Source organism: Dermacentor albipictus, chromosome 4 (assembly GCF_038994185.2).
Source record: "Dermacentor albipictus isolate Rhodes 1998 colony chromosome 4, USDA_Dalb.pri_finalv2, whole genome shotgun sequence".
In the NCBI taxonomy this organism is placed as follows: domain Eukaryota; kingdom Metazoa; phylum Arthropoda; class Arachnida; order Ixodida; family Ixodidae; genus Dermacentor; species Dermacentor albipictus.
Window position 1 is genome coordinate 131422635 of NC_091824.1, and position 16973 is coordinate 131439607.

General features: G+C 45.8%; 2 protein-coding genes across 2 annotated transcripts in view; both read left to right on the forward strand.

Annotated features, from left to right (window-relative positions):
- The window catches only part of LOC135898421 (aminopeptidase N-like), a 38815-nt gene extending 33416 nt beyond the window's left edge, over window positions 1-5399 (forward strand). The window contains exons 14-20 of the mRNA XM_065427347.2: window positions 715-862; window positions 1303-1379; window positions 1966-2079; window positions 2607-2774; window positions 3255-3398; window positions 4011-4092; window positions 5098-5399. Coding sequence (XP_065283419.1) covers window positions 715-862; window positions 1303-1379; window positions 1966-2079; window positions 2607-2774; window positions 3255-3398; window positions 4011-4092; window positions 5098-5253 — 889 coding nt within the window. The 3' untranslated portion in view covers window positions 5254-5399. The remainder of the gene's footprint in view (window positions 1-714; window positions 863-1302; window positions 1380-1965; window positions 2080-2606; window positions 2775-3254; window positions 3399-4010; window positions 4093-5097) is intronic.
- A 463-nt stretch (window positions 5400-5862) lies between these two features.
- The window catches only part of LOC135898350 (angiotensin-converting enzyme-like), a 44851-nt gene continuing 33740 nt past the window's right edge, over window positions 5863-16973 (forward strand). Inside the window, exon 1 of the mRNA XM_070537593.1 lies at window positions 5863-6359. Coding sequence (XP_070393694.1) covers window positions 6335-6359 — 25 coding nt within the window. The 5' untranslated portion in view covers window positions 5863-6334. The remainder of the gene's footprint in view (window positions 6360-16973) is intronic.

The following is a 16973-nucleotide window of genomic DNA, read 5'->3' on the forward strand; positions in this document are numbered from 1 at the left end:
CAACAGTCTGCACACGTTGGCACTGCTTTATGTACACTGAGTTCTTAGCAAAATACATTCTTCATGTCGAACTCATGGTTTGTTCAAAGTTAGTAAAAGAACTTGCCATTAAGGTTTCTCAAAGCAGCCCGGCATCTGGAAACACTTGGCGGGGAAATGAAGTCATGCCGACGTTCGCAGGGGAGTCCACTACTAACTCGAATTGATTATATATATATATATATATATATATATATATATATATATATATATATATATATATATATATATATATATATATATATATATATATATATATATATATATATATATATATATATATATATAAACGAAAAGGCTCGGTAGCTGCACTGCGTCTTCGAACAATAGCAGCAGCTGGATAATAAAGCTGTCTCAGCATTCTGAGACAGCAGCTATAACAGCAGCCTGAACACGACATGATTAATGCGCGCAGTGGAGCAGTATATCAATAGCGTCCAATCGCGCTGGAGAAAACCATGGAGCCGTCGGGCGTTATGCAGTAGATGTGTTCGTCGTTCAGAGAGAACGCTGTTGGTGCAGCATGCACGGCGCGAGACCAGAGACACAGGACGGAGTGATCAGTTACCGTGGCTATCGCCGATCTCAAGGACCTGCATACTTCAAAGGCAAACGGCTTAGGTCACTTTTGCTCAAACATTTCACTTGCAACCATTTGGCTGCCGTTTGTTCCAGGGCCGGCCTCGTGAATTACACCGTAGCCCTGGAGGCCACGAAATACTTACTGAAGGAGCAAGACTACATCCCATGGAAAGCGGCCTTCGAAAAGATGAAGGATGTCGGGGTCCGGCTGCAGACGACCGAGTCGTACTCGAAGTGGAAGGTGCGCGTCTGCCGATTGTTTGCTCATTCGTTATACCGTTGGAATACACGCGCCGGGATGAATAGCGGGCATCAAACATTCATATTTGATGTCCTTGAGTGAAATGATCTAGCTAACGTACGCGTGTCAAAAAACTGAGATTATACAGCTTTATAAACGTACAGCATTATGAGCTTAACTAAACGTGCGTGTACGATTCATTCCATGAAACGGCCGCAAAATTGTTATGATGTACTCAATACATAATTGCGTGGAGTCGCCAGTTTAATAGTTTGTTCAGAACAAGTTCTTCTTGAAGAGACTGAACGCATTCAACGGGCACATTTGTAAGCCGTGCGTTCCAAGCTTGCCCATGTGGTATCGCGTTTTCACTTCCGTTAGCTGCCACTAATGTCGTGCTTATTAGAAACAGCTATAACGTTCTTTCGCATCGTACGCAGGGATACATGTCGTCACTTTTGAGCGCCAACTTCGGGAACATCTCTTGGGATGGCAACGAGACGTCGCTTCTGTCCGCGTAAGAAGACCACTTTTGCCCTGTCCTTTCTTTCTTACTCGCAGTAATGGAACGCCATTGCTTCTCGCAGTACGGTGCCGAGTTCGGTGCTGAAATACTCTCATCTATAGACTTGTTTTTTCTTTCTGCATGCTCTACGGTGAACGTTGTTTCACGTCTCCTGATGGGCATTCAGCTGACTGTCAGAAGCCAATGCTGAGAGATCTGACGTCGATATTGCAACCTAATTGAAGGGCTCACTTTCCCGTTGTTAAGTACACATTTTTGTTCCCCTGTGCTTCATGGGAATTGGCCAATGAGCTCACCAACCTACCGAGCATCAATTGGCCAACGGAGGGCCAATAAATTGATTGACATATCAATCAGTCAGTAAGTCGGATTATTGGTCGGTCAGTTAGATATAATTTGCAAAAGCGCCACAGCACAGGAGTTATAAATTGTTTCTGCTTTGTGTATATTACGTTAATTCTTTGGACGCACAATTCCTAAAAACAAACAAGCGTTATTAAGATTTCGTTCATTGTATATCCCCTTAATCGAAGCTCTGTCCTGACACGTGTCTGGAACGTGTAATGCGCGAATGCAGTGAGCTCGAGTCCGAGCTCGCCTTCCTGACTTGCTACTACGGTTACCAACCATGCATCGACAAGGCCATGGAGATGTTCAACGAGGTGAAGGAGAACCCAGCTGCGGCCGATGAGTAAGCAAAATGCAACGGTGGCACACTTTCAGCTTTCAGCACTTTTGTCCAAGCAGCATGGTATCAGGCTAATCTATGCGCCTAGTATTCGTCCAGTGCCTCAAAAACAAAACGTTTTTTGCTACTTCACTGTTTCATGTCTACATTAGGAATGAACGAATGAATCACCACTGTGTTGGTGAGTTCGTGAGAGAGCCAGCTATTGAAGGAGCGAGGGAGCGGGCGAACCATCAGTTACATGAGCAAACGTCATTGACGAATAGCGGGAGTGGCTCACTTTTAGTGTACGCGTCGTGACTTTAAATGTAGGACAGCTTTAGTTTTCGTCTTATACTTTGCGTACACAAGAAAACAAGGTATTCCGTTCGTCGTAGCGACCGGCAGTAAAAAAATAAATAAGAAGCAGCGGTATAATGGCCGAATTCTGGTTTCTGCGCTAGCGATAAAGAAATGTCGGTTACCTAACTTAGCGAATTGCATTGCAACGCGTACGAATCCTGTCTACCGGCTCTCTGCCACGTGTGCAGTCTGCCGTCGCACCTGCGGTACACCGTGTTCTGCGAGGCGGTGAAAATCGGCGGAGAGAGGAACTGGAAGTTCCTCTGGGACCGGCTGCAGGAGTCCGAAGAACCGTCCGAACGAGCTGACATCATCAAGGCACTCAGCTGCTCGCGCAGCGCGCAGCAGCTCGGAAAGTAAGGATTCATAGTGGCTAGACTGCACGCAAAAGCGTGTTATCGTTTTCTGCCTGTTCTCTTCGACGTGTTCCGAAGGCGTGCACCCTAAATTCGCAAGCACCGAAATACCAACAAATATGTTAACAGAACGTATTAGGACACGGAAGAAAAAAAAACAAATAAATGGAGCGCTAAATTGATTGCTTCCATGCTCATACAAAACAAAAGGAAAGAAAGGAAACAGAATAGACTAGGATTGTAGGGTATAAGGAGATGTGTTGCGCCAAGTTCTGATTTACTTAATTAACGTAGATGATTACTTAATCATAGATCGCCAGATACATCAGACTTATATTTCGCAGCAGTGTCAACAGAGGCAAGAGTTACCTTGCGACTATAGAAGACACGGTGTGAGGCTTGGAATGTCTTGTGTCGGCGGATCAGTGTACAGCCGTGCTCTTTTCTCGACAAATCCACCGCACTTTGTCTTGCTTGCAGCTACCTCAAGTCCGTGGTGGCACCTGACGATGTGATCCGTCACGAGGACATCCCCGATCTCTTCACGTCTTTCTCGGACAACCACGAGGGCAAACCTGTCGCCTTCAAGTTCATCAATGACGAGTGGGGGTCCATTCACAAGAGGTAAGCGAGAATAGAGCAGTCGTCATTTAGTTCTGTGTTCAGTGCAGTTGTCTTCTTAGTCTGAGCACTTGACGCATGGTCAAGGGAATTCGGTTGTAAGATAGGCATGCTTGAACAGTGCTCCTTGTTCGTGTGTACTTCTAAAGTATGTTAGACAATATTATTTATTTCTTTATTCGCTAGCGAACATTGCGGCTAAGTATAGTGGATGAAACATGTAAGTGGTATTCAGGCAACCGTTTTACTGACTCCATAAATATATATTTGTTCAAAGGCGCCGAGGAAGGGCGATGTAATCTATATAGCAGAAATATTTACATCAAACCTTGTCTACCTTAATGCTCTAAACGCAGGAACGCTATGTCGCCTGTCGTGTATTCATATTCAAGATGTGTAAGTGATGGTGGAGGCTCAGTAATCACTCGAATGTACGGCTTCTTCGCTAGCACACGATTGCTGAAGGGCCGCCAGATTGAAGACTCGAGCGTTGCAAATTGAGGGCCAAGTGTCGTGAGTTTAGGGCTTCGCGTTGTATGAGCGTGACTAATTATTCACTCATGCTGAATGTATATCGTTTTATTAAATGAAACGACTCGCTTCTGTTTCTTCTAGGTTCAGCCATGTCCCCGAGGTACTCTTCCAAATTGAAGAGTCGCTTCTAGAGTCAGCAAGTGAATCGGCAGACGCTAAGATGGTGAGCTTTTCACCGCATAAAGGAGATTTCACGCGAAGCACTTGTTTGTGGATATCCTGTTTGTGGAGCCATTGCACAAATACACGAAGATCAAAAAGTCCATTGTGCAACTATTGCGATTGCGATCGTGCAACGTTATGAACATCAAATTGCAGCGTAATGAAAATTTTATTAGGAAATTGGCTACGTTCTTACAGCAGACCAGCGTCAGTACGAAGTCACTCCTCGACCAAAAACTCAATTGTGTTCGCCTGCAACATGCACACTCGCCTGACAAAGACGTGATCGTCTGCTAAAACCGGCAATTCCGAAGGTTATATGTCGTCTGTCATTGTGTGAATGGTTTTATCGGCTCAATACCGTGGCGTTATCTGTATGTGCTTAGACGTCGCAGATATAATAGTGAACAAATTTCAAGGATGGTTTCGCGTTCATTCTCGAATACCCACGTGCCACATTGCATCGCACTGTGGCAAGTTGAATCGTTAATTTTTTTCTGACGTCACCTACGAGTAGTGCAGCTAGAACTGGTAGGGCGTCGAAATGGGTAGACAACAAACTGTTGGACATGTCATAGCACCTTCCTAGCACTGAGCAAGATAGTGGTTCACTGGGAAACGCAAGCTTGAAGTGATCAGCAGTGCTCTAACAAGAAATTAGTATAGAGCCTCAATAGCGATTCAGGGGATGCCTCTTGGTCGACCACCGTTGACCACTTCACAACATTGGTGCCCGCTGTGGAACAGTATAACCCATTATATACAGAATATATACAGAGCGGGCAGGCTAATCTGTTGTATAAGAGCTGTGCATTCACTGCTGAACGCGTCATCGAATGCGTAAAGGAAGCCATGACACACACTGAGCTGTTCACGTAATATTGTGTTATCTTGATTCGTAACCAGCTGTTTGTGCGGTTTCCGTGGTGCTTTCATCTGCGCGCATTGACGTTTTCAACCACCTTATATATTTAAACCTTTTAACTTTTCTAATAACACTTTTCAGCTGAGTTCTTTCTACAACAACAACAAGAAGTCGACAACAATCCCAGAATGGCGCTACAAGCAGGCTCAAGAGGAGCGGAAGCTTGACGACGCCTGGCAGGCCAAGTTCTACCCGGTCGTCAAACACTGGCTGGATGAGATTGAATTGCCAGTGTAGTCATGTCTCGTAATAAAAATGAGGCGGAAGACAGTTGAAGTCGACGCAAAAAAAAGAGGCGATTTATTTACAGAAGGCAGTGCGGTTCGCGAGACCACCTTGTATATTTAAACCTTTGAACTTTTCTAATAACACTTTTCAGCTGAGTTCTTTCTACAACAACAAGAAGTCGACAACAATCCCAGAATGGCGCTACAAGCAGGCTCAAGAGGAGCGGAAGCTTGACGACGCCTGGCAGGCCAAGTTCTACCCGGTCGTCAAATACTGGCTGGATGAGATTGAATTGCCAGTGTAGTCATGTCTCGTAATAAAAATGAGGCGGAAGACAGTTGAAGTCGACGCAAAAAAAAGAGGCGATTTATTTACAGAAGGCAGTGTGGTTCGCGAGAAAAAAACAACTCAAAAGAACTTTTAAAAAATACGAGAATACACGTTTGTGATTTAGCACAGAGCTAAGTGAAATGCCGCAGTATCGCACATTGTAAATACGCTATGGCCGATGGTTCCCTGTGTAAAGTCCATGGAATTCTCTTTTCAGTAGCCTGCACTTTGACTTAGCAGGTTGGCGTAGAACTCCGTGAAGGATTTGACAACAGTGGCCCTGAAAGAGAAAGAAAAGGAAAACTAAACGAAGATAGTCGCGCACGTTACACCAGCCGATAACGTAGTCACGCAAGATGCCGCAAATTCACGCTAGGCTTCCCAACGCTAACGCGACAGTGGCGAAACAAATTTTAACGCAACGCTGAAAAATGTGGCCTGTCTTATACATGACCTATATGTGCGTTGTGATATAGCGGGTAAGAAGCGGACGGCGCAATCGTGTCTGTTCTTTTTTTTTTCTCGTAAAACAAGGGCGTGTTCAAGGGACTTTTTCTTCTTTACTTTGTTTATTTTTTTGCGGTCACTGCGTTATAGACCAGCTGCTGTGCCTGGAGCACAATAAATGTTTAGATAATCGCCCGTTGATATTCTTGATTATATATTTAGGCAGCCAATGGAGGTGCGTCTTTACGCTCTAACTTTCTCTATGCAAGCTGGTACTTTGTGAATATCGATCAGCCAAGCGGGCTGCTGATACATGTGTCAACGCGGACTTAAAACAGGTATTCAAGGCCTCACTCCTGATATTTTGATTTAATGTGTGCCGAAAAGGTTTCATTAGAATATCCAGTGTCGAATATTGATGAAGTCGGCGTGGTGGCCTCCGTGTTTGCATACGTGCGCCTTGTACAAGTAGAAAGACATGCCTTCTCTTGTGCTGAAGGACTTGTATTAGCATAAAAAGCCACGGAACCACGCAAAAATCAACTTGGAGTGCACACAGTCGTAAAGCGCCTGCATTAACAGCTGCCACGATTTTTCATAGTTTAGATCTCCGAGTCTTTTGAACGGCTTTTTTTTTTACGAGCGGAAGGTCTGCAAAGCGTAATCGCCAATCTCTTGTTTAGGGAGTCGTCCCACCCTGACAACCTTTGTACAGCGACGTATCTAGTGAACGTACAATTTACGACGTCCTGGTATGCAGCAGCCATGACCTGTTTTGAAGGGAGCCATAACGGAGGCGCCGAGACATCAAACGGCGATGTGTACGCACAGCGACATTAGTCTTAAAGCTCGGTACTCGTAGGAGGAGGAGGAGGGAGGAGGAAAAACTTTATTCTGGTCCTGTACAAGGTGCTGCTACCTGCCTGGCTAGTTCCATGTTGGGACCGGGAGGTCAAGCCTCCTAGCCCTATCACGGGCGTACTGGACAGCCAGGACTTGAGGGATATGATCAGGAGATCTGATCGTTCCTAAAAACCGATTCCGGGAGCAGAGAAGGAGCAGAGTAGGAGCAGAGAAGCGATGGGCTACCGAGTTTTGTCATTGCCCTTTAAGCGAGGTGTGCTCTTGGGCCTCACTAACCAGGGCTCTTACGAGTTAGCTTCGAGCTCCACAGTTGCAGGAGGATATTGCCCATCTTGTGACAGCTGCGGGACTTCACCGGCCATCGAGTAACAAGACGCACGGTATTATTTTCGTCCGTTGTTTTAACAGCGCGCTACCGCGGAACGAATCAAACTGACTTTCGTGAATGAAAGTCTTAGTTTGCCTAGAACTTTAGACTCTTAGACCCTAAGACGATTTCAGTTAAAGGCAGCCGGCATGCGGCCAACTTCGGAGTCCTGATCATGGCTACCTAAGGATTACTACAGTCCTCGCGATACTCCTGTGCTGATGAGCGCATAAATGCAATTACAAGGGTCAGTAAAGCAGGCTTTAAAGTTCTGTTCGGTTGGGAAGCAAAGTTGTGCGACCCACTCGCCACGTTTAAATTAAATGGGAGTTTAGAAGGGCGGTCACTCCTCGTCTACAGTGAGCTGTCTTATATACGGTCTGGTAATATATTCTTCGAAAAACGTGGATAACGGGAGTTTGCTACAACCGACTCGTATGCATTGTTGCGCGCATACCTAAACATGACAGGTCCAGAGTTTAGCGGTGCTTTCCAGTTGAGCGTAGCCGCCTTCTTGTTCCGGTTGTTTTCATGCGTGATGGCAGAGCACTGCGGAATCACGTGCGTTCCCGGGCCGCCCAGGAATTCGCCAATCACCTCGCGCGTCTGCGGGTTGAAGCCCTGTACGATGAAGCCCTTGAAGGACGGGCCACTCGTCGTCACTGTCACTGCGTAGGAAAAACAAATTGAAATCCAAAACCAAAGTTAGTCTCAGATGTCCATGACAAGGTCTCAGACGTGAGGTACCACGTAAATGCTTTCGACAATGTTGGTCGCGACCCTTGCCAGGGAGTGACCCCGCGAAGCGGCCTTTAGAACCTGATTAATCATGGGGCAGCAGCCTCGGCGAAGAAGCAAACCACCGGCGTAGCTTGACGTCAATCCAGAATTAGGAGTTTCGTTGGTCACACACTGCGTCAATTTTGTCTCTCTCCTTACAAAAATAAAGCTTACCTTTTATATCGATGAAAGCTTTCCGAACTGCACACTTGCGTTGCTCCCTAGTTGAGCAGAACAGAGCTGCCGTAAATGCGCTAACCTGCATGCTGCATGGGTTTATTCATAACCTGAGCTGCATGCATAACCCGAGCTACATGCGTTTATTCGATGCATTTTGTTAAATTTTTTTTACTAAATACACCATGCGGAAAATCCCCCGAATAAAAAAGAAAGCTAGTTGTTGCATAATATTTGCTTTTCAGTGCACGTACGTTCCCATTAAACACCTTGTAAAGTCGTCTGTTTGAGGGAGGAGCTTCGTGTTGCGAAGGCCCACATTTTACCCGGTCGTAGTTTAGCGGAATTTGTTAACTGCTGTGTTAAAACGACCCTGCAACAACTGTTGTTGACGGAGATATCTGTTTCCTTGCTTCTTCTTCGCTTTTTTTTCTTTCTTTTCTTCTTTGAAAGCGCGCTGGATTAGGTCCGGAGCAGCAATGCGTGTAACAAGGCGATACGGTCACAGAGTCATACGCAACCACGCGGCGCCCTATTTACGCTCTAGTGCACTGGTGCGCCTGCAGTCGGGCTTTGCCCTCCCACTCAATGGAACGACTTCAGTGATGCAATTAGGCGCTTCCTGTTGCAAATGCACTTACGAAAGGTTTTGAGGGGCGGGAGACGCCCGCCGAAGAGAGATTCGGAGAATAAAGGACCTCATGTGGCGTCTAGCTGTAGCTGTGAGGGTAGGATCATACATGAATATAAATACTGTTTTGGTGCATCAGTGCTTCGGAATAGGCGAGTCTGTAGAGCGTCTTGTCTCGTTTCTCCAAGTTTCCAGACTTCGCAGCCACTTATGAAACCCTTGTTAGCAGTTATGCAGGTAGCGGCTGTAAACCCGATTGCCCACTATCTGTGATATCATTTTCAGCTAGCGAAAAAGTATGCGACGAAAGGCAAACGGCACAAGCATCGTCAGTGTTAATTTTATGCCACATGTATAGTTCCCCCAGTGTATTGTCAGGACGCGCGTCGCCGAAGTGGGGTGTTGCGCTAAACTTTAGATTTAGATTTAGATACCTTAGATTAGATCTGAAAATGAGTGATCGAAAATACAGCCTTCCCCGAGATAATATTGGGAGGAATTTATAAGGTGCCAGCAGCTTGTTTCTTTATATAAAACAGAGGGGCTTCAAGCATATCTTGAAAGATCGCTTAAAAAGATCTTTTTTTTTCGCAGTTGCACACACATTGAGCGTGTGTTGTTTACTGGCGCAAGGTCCAAGTGTGGCCAAAGAACGCCAGCATGGTCGCGTACACATTCAGTAAAATAACGTAACACGCGCCTCTAGCGGGCAAGTGTAAAAAATACAGCCCATGTCAAACGTTTGAGGCCGCTGCACGTGAGACCGTATCTGTCGTCGCACCACGCCATGTTCTAGGCCTCTCGCTCCATTTCGTTGCTTCATAACTTCCATGGCTTGAAAGGGAAAGTGTTGCTATTAATTCGTGCGAGTTTTCGAGCTTCAGGTACGTCATCAGAGCGCTGCCATAAGGCGCAGCGGAACGGATTCACTCGCAAAGCGGCTTTGAAGCTTTTGACAAAGGCTGTACGTCTTACCAAATCTTGAAACGCTCAAGCTACGACGCGAAAAAAAGAAAAAAAAAAGAGCGCGATGAGCTAGTTTCGCTTAAATTTGCGAGGCTGTGCGCGAGTGCACAAGTTTTCGTGCACTCAGATCGCTTGACGGAGGTGAGTGGGGCCCGGCGCTTCGTACCAGTGACGATGTCGCCGGGGTTGTAGTGCGCCTTCGACTGCACCACGGCGTACGGGGTGGTGGGATTCGGCAGTGCCGCTGTGGTTCCGTGCCGGGGCATGAAGGAGTCGCAGGCGCCCACCGGTGCCCCGTCGGGGAACGCCCACGCCACTGCGGCCACCAGCAGCACGACGAGGAGCAGCGCCGCCATCTTCATCTTGCCGCACCCTGTGTGCACGCGCCCGCTCTGCGAGAAAAGCGAGTCTCGGGTGAGGTCACGAACGGGGGTGCAGATCGCGACCTCCGCGCGAGAGCGCGTAACCGTTCACTTTACCGTCACAAACAAACGAGGCAGCTCAGTGGTCCTTTAGCCAAGAAGCGTTGTCCATCTGGGCGCGTTTCGTTCCCTCGATGACCAAATCAACGGTTCGCTATCGCGAATGTAGTTGCGCGAATCATCGTACGTACGCTCGCTGCCTGAGTGTTGAGGACCCAGCTAGCGGCTGCCTCAACTTTGCAGATGAGTGCCTTTTCACTTCTGTCTAAATCAAAATACGCATCAATCGTAAAACAATCACCCTAACACTTAAGAAAGCGAGGTGTTGGGCATACGCAAAAGCACTAAATTTCAACGAAATTTTGACTTTGAGTTGACTTTGACTACTTTGAGTTGACTTTCTGATGCATACAGGGTGTGATGTGTGTTTCTTGCTCAACCTTCGACGTCTTTAGGTCGCTCAGTACTTTGTGAAAGCTCAGCGACTGAGCGAAGGCAGAGAGCGTACGCTAGAATGTTCCTTGTTCGACGTACGCGTAATAAGAGGAAATTTTCTTGGTTTCCCTTCAGTCTCCCTTCTTGCCTTTCTTTTCCTGCTGATGTGCCATATATATATATATATATATTCGAATGTGCCATATATATATATATATATATATTCAGCAGCAGGAAAAAAAGGCAAGAAGGGAGACTGAAGGGAAACCAAGAAAATTTCCTCTTATTATGCGTACGTCGAACAAGGAACATTCTATATATATATATTCATATATATATATGTTCATATACACAATGTACATTTCGCATGATATGTATATATATATATATATATATATATATATATATATATATATATATATATATATATATATATATATATATATATATATATATATATATATATATTATGCGAAATTTACATTGCCATTTCCTCATCCAGTTTGAGAAATAAAATGTGAGAGCTTTACTGGGGCAAAGCGGAGAGTTGGACAGTTAACGAGCTTGAATCCTACACTCTCTTTATATATACATGTGCGCCTTCTTTTTTGAAGCCTTATCGACCTGTCGGTTTAGCTAACGGGTGTTAAATAGGCTGCAATCTCTCATGTACCGTTAACCTAACACTTTCTTTGGCAAACATCATGCGTTTTTGCGTTTGATTTGTTTTGATTAGGTTACCTCTAAGAGGGCCGTATAGCAACTCCATGAGAAACTGACTAATAAGTGGAGGCAATAAAAAGGCATGTTGTGCTGTTTGGGAAGAAAAGGAAAACATTGCGGGAAAAAACTGTAATGAATGAAAAAATAGTCAGAAAAGCCGACAGGACTAGAAGAAATGATCGTTTGTTTTCATGTCCCTCACATCAAGTTGCACCATCGTCTTTGACTTTTCCGAATACAGACTGGGTGTAATTAGCCTAAATGTGCACAAATTGGATCTGTGTAAAAGGCGGGTGACCCCGCGTTTCCATGACAGCGTTAAACTTGCATAGCACCGGTATTCATCCCTCGTCCTAACAGCATTGATATTCGAGGGGACGAAGTTTACGAGTGCTGCGGTGAATTCAGTCGCTCCTGCTGTTACAGCCCACGAGCTTTAAAGTGTAAAATTCCTGTAACGCGCACCAAATAGATGATTTCAAAAGCAATGAGGCAAAAGGTGATTCCAAAAGCAATGAGGCATTCGGGTGCTCCCGAATAAATAACAGTATCGCATTTTTTCCCCACCTATTTTGAGACATGAAGCGAACACCAGTTCCACGTACTACCGCTAAAGGCAGTAACACACTGAACAAAGAAGCTGAAGCAATGAACACAACGCATTCATAACCGGCCGGCAACGGTATGACGGAAACACACTAACACATCTGTTAATGTGATCCCACAAAACGCTCACTGGCGGGCCCTTTCTTTTTTTATGTATACTTATAAAGCAATTACGTTGCTTCTCTGTAAGGAAACTTACAGTTGTTGGCAAAATTTGACGCCGCTTGAGGTATACGTTCTCAGAGACGTACAGAACGCGGCAATTGTTTCGGCCTCAACGCGGGCATGCGAGCCGGCTCAAGCGAATGACCCAGACGAGATAAAATTTGTCGCCTCGCGCTGAGAGGATCACGTTCCTTCGAGGAAAAGCATCGCATCGAGGTTCGCGTTTGCACGCGTTATCTGCCATCTGCGGCAGCCTCCCTACCGTCTTGTCGAGGCACGCTCGAGCGCAGAACGTGCGCGACCTGGCCTGGTATTTTCCGAGAACCCTTTCGAAACTACTCTTCCTCGCCAGATTTAGAACGGATTACTATGACCCGCATACGGCTCGCGCTCCCGTAGCTAACTACTCGGTGACGTCATTACGGAAGTATCCCGTTGCAGAAGTGCGGAACTCATCGTCAGGTATTCCGAGGTGTTTAGCTGCAACTTTGTTCGCAAGCCGTGGGTTTTCGGCTTCCGCAGAGTTCGCTCACAGTTGGTCACCGATTCGGGCAGCTTCTGCGTGCCTGGTTCAGCTTCGCGATGTAAGAAGCTTACGGCATGCTACTTTGGTCGACTATCAAATTCTCTCAGCCGCAGTTTTAATTCAGAGAATGTTGTCGCTCATTGTAACACCGCAATATCATTATATGTGTGTAAGTATAAAGTCGATCTTTCTTTGAAGAAGGATGTATGCATTTGCTCAACGAACTTTTGAATGAGTTTAAGCCATTTACTGCTGCGACAGCACTGCAGAAAAGGCGATGCGTTTGAGAAAACCAAGAATGTTTCTCGCCATAAAGTTATGTGACCGTTCTCAGATAAGGCATATATCTTGTCTGAATGTAAGCTCTCCGCTCGTGCAACTTTGACGTCGACCCGTGATTTCTACGAGCATGCTGGCCTATATGACCTACATCATGTATTCGTTGGGGCTCTGTCCTCACCGTCACCGCTTTAACCATCTTTCACTTTTCCTTTCCTGAGCACGGTGCAGTACGCTATAGGAGTCTACATCAAAGCAGCATCTGTGTCTTCAATGAACATGTCCATGAATCCTATCCTACCCTATCCTGAAACACTGCAAGTCCTGAACAAATGCAATATTTCTGCAAAATATCAGATTAGTGCAAAAGACCGTTAAATATTTCAAATATTATTGGGTCTGTGAGTTGACGACCTTGTTCCCACAGGCCAGGTGGTCTTAATAGGACCCGTTATCCGACAAAGCGCTCTGTATATGGCCGCTCAGTTGGAAACGTGCAGCTAGATAGAGTTTGTTGAGGAGGTTTGGCTTTAGGTACGAAGAAAGTAAATTCGTCAAGTGCATACCGTATGACTGTAGAAGTGGGCAGGTGCCCGTATGTAAATCACGCAATCGTGGTAATGACACAATGTATTCCGAAGAGTACGCCAGACTGACGCACTTCGCTTCGGGCAAGGTGATTCTCAGATAAAGCCGGACTCAGTATATAAGTAGGTTAACGGCTCGTGCACAAGAAGTGGCGTTCCGCCATTGATGACGTGTATGATTAGTTACCAGCTTATTAATGGCTCAGTTTGCTCTTGAAGGACAGTGAAATGATCCCATCTGTAGCATTCTGCTCCAGTAAGGGTGGATGGGGATTTTCCGTCACGGGATGAAGCGGCAGTGGAATAAAGCATTGCGCAATAATTGGTGCACCGCATCGTCCACGATGTTAGGTACTGCACAATGTGCCCGTTAATCGGCTACCAACAGAACTCTCGTTGTACGCACAAGAGTGGTGGGCGTACGTCTGCGAGACGTTGTTATGGCACCACTAAGCGTGGCGAGGTTGTTTTTTCCAAAGCACAGACATCGGCGGTGAGTGCTGGATACATTATGCCCAGTCAAAGACTGAGGGAAGAAGTGAATATAGTGGAAGTGGAATTCGTCAGAAAGACGAAAGAAGCTTTCAGCAGTACGGACGCAGGGTGAAGCTCTGGTTTTTGCTCATGGTTTTCAAATGGTGCTCGTGCTTTTCGTCCGTACTCATGCTTATGTTTTTCCAATGTCGTAAACAGTTAGTCTCATATTACGCGCCCAGAAGGTCGGGCGTCAGCAGCATGTCGTATGTTACCTGCTCGAGGGTAACCCGGCGCCTGCGATAAGGTGGAAATGTTGAGGTTTTCTCGCCTCTGGTCCTTCTGCAGCACGATGGGAATGCGCGCTTTCACAGACTACATGCGATGGTGGAGAAAGCTGATGCTGTTCGATCTCAGCATGGTCCGCATCTGTTGTAACGAAAGGTCTTAGAGAGAAGCGGTTTGCGTTTTTGCATACTTTTTAAGCAACTCTCGGAGATATGAAGATTTGCGATGATAACAAGCAAAAAAAAACAGCGATTTACTTATCATCTATATAAGTATCTTCAGCTCTATTCTCCGGCGGCAACAGTGTGCTGTGTTGATATACGCGTGTTGTATGAGTGGGGAACTATGTCGAACAGAGATATATTACGATAACCCTTTCTCAATGAAAATGCACATAAACTATAGCCGGCCGTTCTCGTTTTTTAAATGTGCCCAGTTTTCAGTACTTCAAATATATAGGTGCCCACCGAAGCACTAAGGATTTGCTTTACTGACAGTTCGATTTTAGCTGGACTTCTTATTCTTTGCGGGCTATTCCTGGCTCTCCCAGCTCCTTTTCCACTGTGATTGAGAAAGTTGCTAATTATTGACTTCTAAAGCTAGATCAAAGCTTTCGAACAGAGAGAACGCAAGTACCACATGCGTGAAAAATCTGCCTGTGAATTGTTCTATATTGACACGATTATGATATTTTCGTTTGGCTGAAGCCATACCAAGCATGACGTAGCGTAAAGACTAATATTAAATATTTCCTGATACAGGTACCACTTTCTTGTATTGTTCACCAACATAAAAAAATTGCGAGCGCACTCTTTCTAACTAATAATATTGTGCGTACGAATATGCACTATCAAAACCCAGGCATGAAGTTTCTAAGTCAGTGCTCGTAAGGCTCGGATGTAACTACAACTTAGCAAACGCATTAGACCTATTCGCAAATTTGAAAAGGTTCGCTAACTCCCACCATGCGACGCCAGCGGAGAAGCGACAATGTTTACTGGTTTCGACCGGAACGCCGCCGGAGAAATCGCTCACATAAATCTAGGTCATTTATAACCGGACTAGTTTTCTTCGATCCGACCGAAAACAAGAGAAACACCGTCGTGGTTTCGTTCCGTGTCCCGTTAGCAGAAACGCGCAACAAAGCTTCTACCCTCTTGCTGAAGAATACGCTATGTCCTGTGAGTGAAACCGATCTCCCATCTTGAAAAGAAACGTTCCCTCAGAATACCTGCCGAGAAGAGAGCGCCGACGCCTCTCAGCGTATCACCCCCCGTATAGCTAGCATATACTCACGCGCCGGCAAGTCCGATCCCGCTGGTCTCTCGTTGACGGCGTCCGATGCGCGAATGACCCGCGAGAGCCGAAACGTCCCTCCTCCTTCCAGAGGCACTGTTGTTCCACATGTGCCGGCCACGAAGGGAAGGGACTGGTCGGGCCACTTCTACTCCATGTGCGTGCGTGTGCGTGCGTGCGTGCGTATGTGTGTGTGTGCGTGCGCCTCCCCCCTTGCGTGCCCGACGGAGTCCGGATAGTGTGTACGCGCGTAAAGTCACACTTTCATCGCTGTACAAATCTTTGTCCTCCTCCTCCTCCTCTTCTTCCTCCTCCCTACTTTCCAAATCCAAGTAGGTTGCAGGCATCGCCTGCTTTCGCGCCCTTGTGAGCGGAGCGGTTATAAGACCGTTATCGGCCTACGGAGAAAACTACCCCTCCTGGGGGCGCTGTTGTTCTCGCGTTTGCTGCGCCTGTCTGTAAATAGTTATCCGTCGCTAGCAACGTTCGTGTACACGAAACACTTTCGGTGGGCCAGGAGGTGAAAAAGCAAGAAGGTCCCTGTACCCCACACTTGATGCAAACAAGATCAAGGAAACGCCTCGGCACCCGACGTGTACTGTTATCTTCAGGAAGATCCATACTGAGGCATACGCATAGGAATGTATGGTATGCAAGGCCACAGAAACCTTCACTTGTCACTCCAGCTCACTAAACCGCTAACGCTATTATTTATTTATTTATTTATTTATTTATTTATTTATTTATTTATCTTTCTCAAGTGTGTTGATGTTTTTGCTCCTTTTAATCAAAACCCAAGAATCATATCCCCGTCTGACTGCCATTACGGTCCTTATTTTCTCCAGTTCTTTATTTCGTTTATTGAAGCTCTAAATGTTGTCTGCGCCACTCGATTCTTGGACAATAGTCTTTAGTGAGTATGCACCATGGTTTGGATTATCATCATCATCATCAGTATAATCGTCGTCGTCGTCATCAAGCAATTATATTGGTCACACAAAATCTCTGCAGCAAATTAGTGCTCACTGCATTCTGCACTTATGTTCACGCGACATGAGCGTCGGAACTGAAGATGTATTTGTTTCACCGCAACCATTGTGGTGAAATAGTAACCAGATAAAATAACGAAATAGGTGAAATAATATGAGGCATGGCAAAAGGAGGTGACAGATAATTACACAAACTAAAATAATTGGCTTTAAGCGCAGCCATAGCGAAATACTACAGTGAGACCCTACAGTGAAACACCACCTACACAACAGAGCGATACTCTAAATGCAATTCGAACAGGTGATCACCAAACTCTCATAAAAAATAATTAAATCCAAGAAATGTCAAACGGCATTTTCGCCACGTGGTAGGCGCT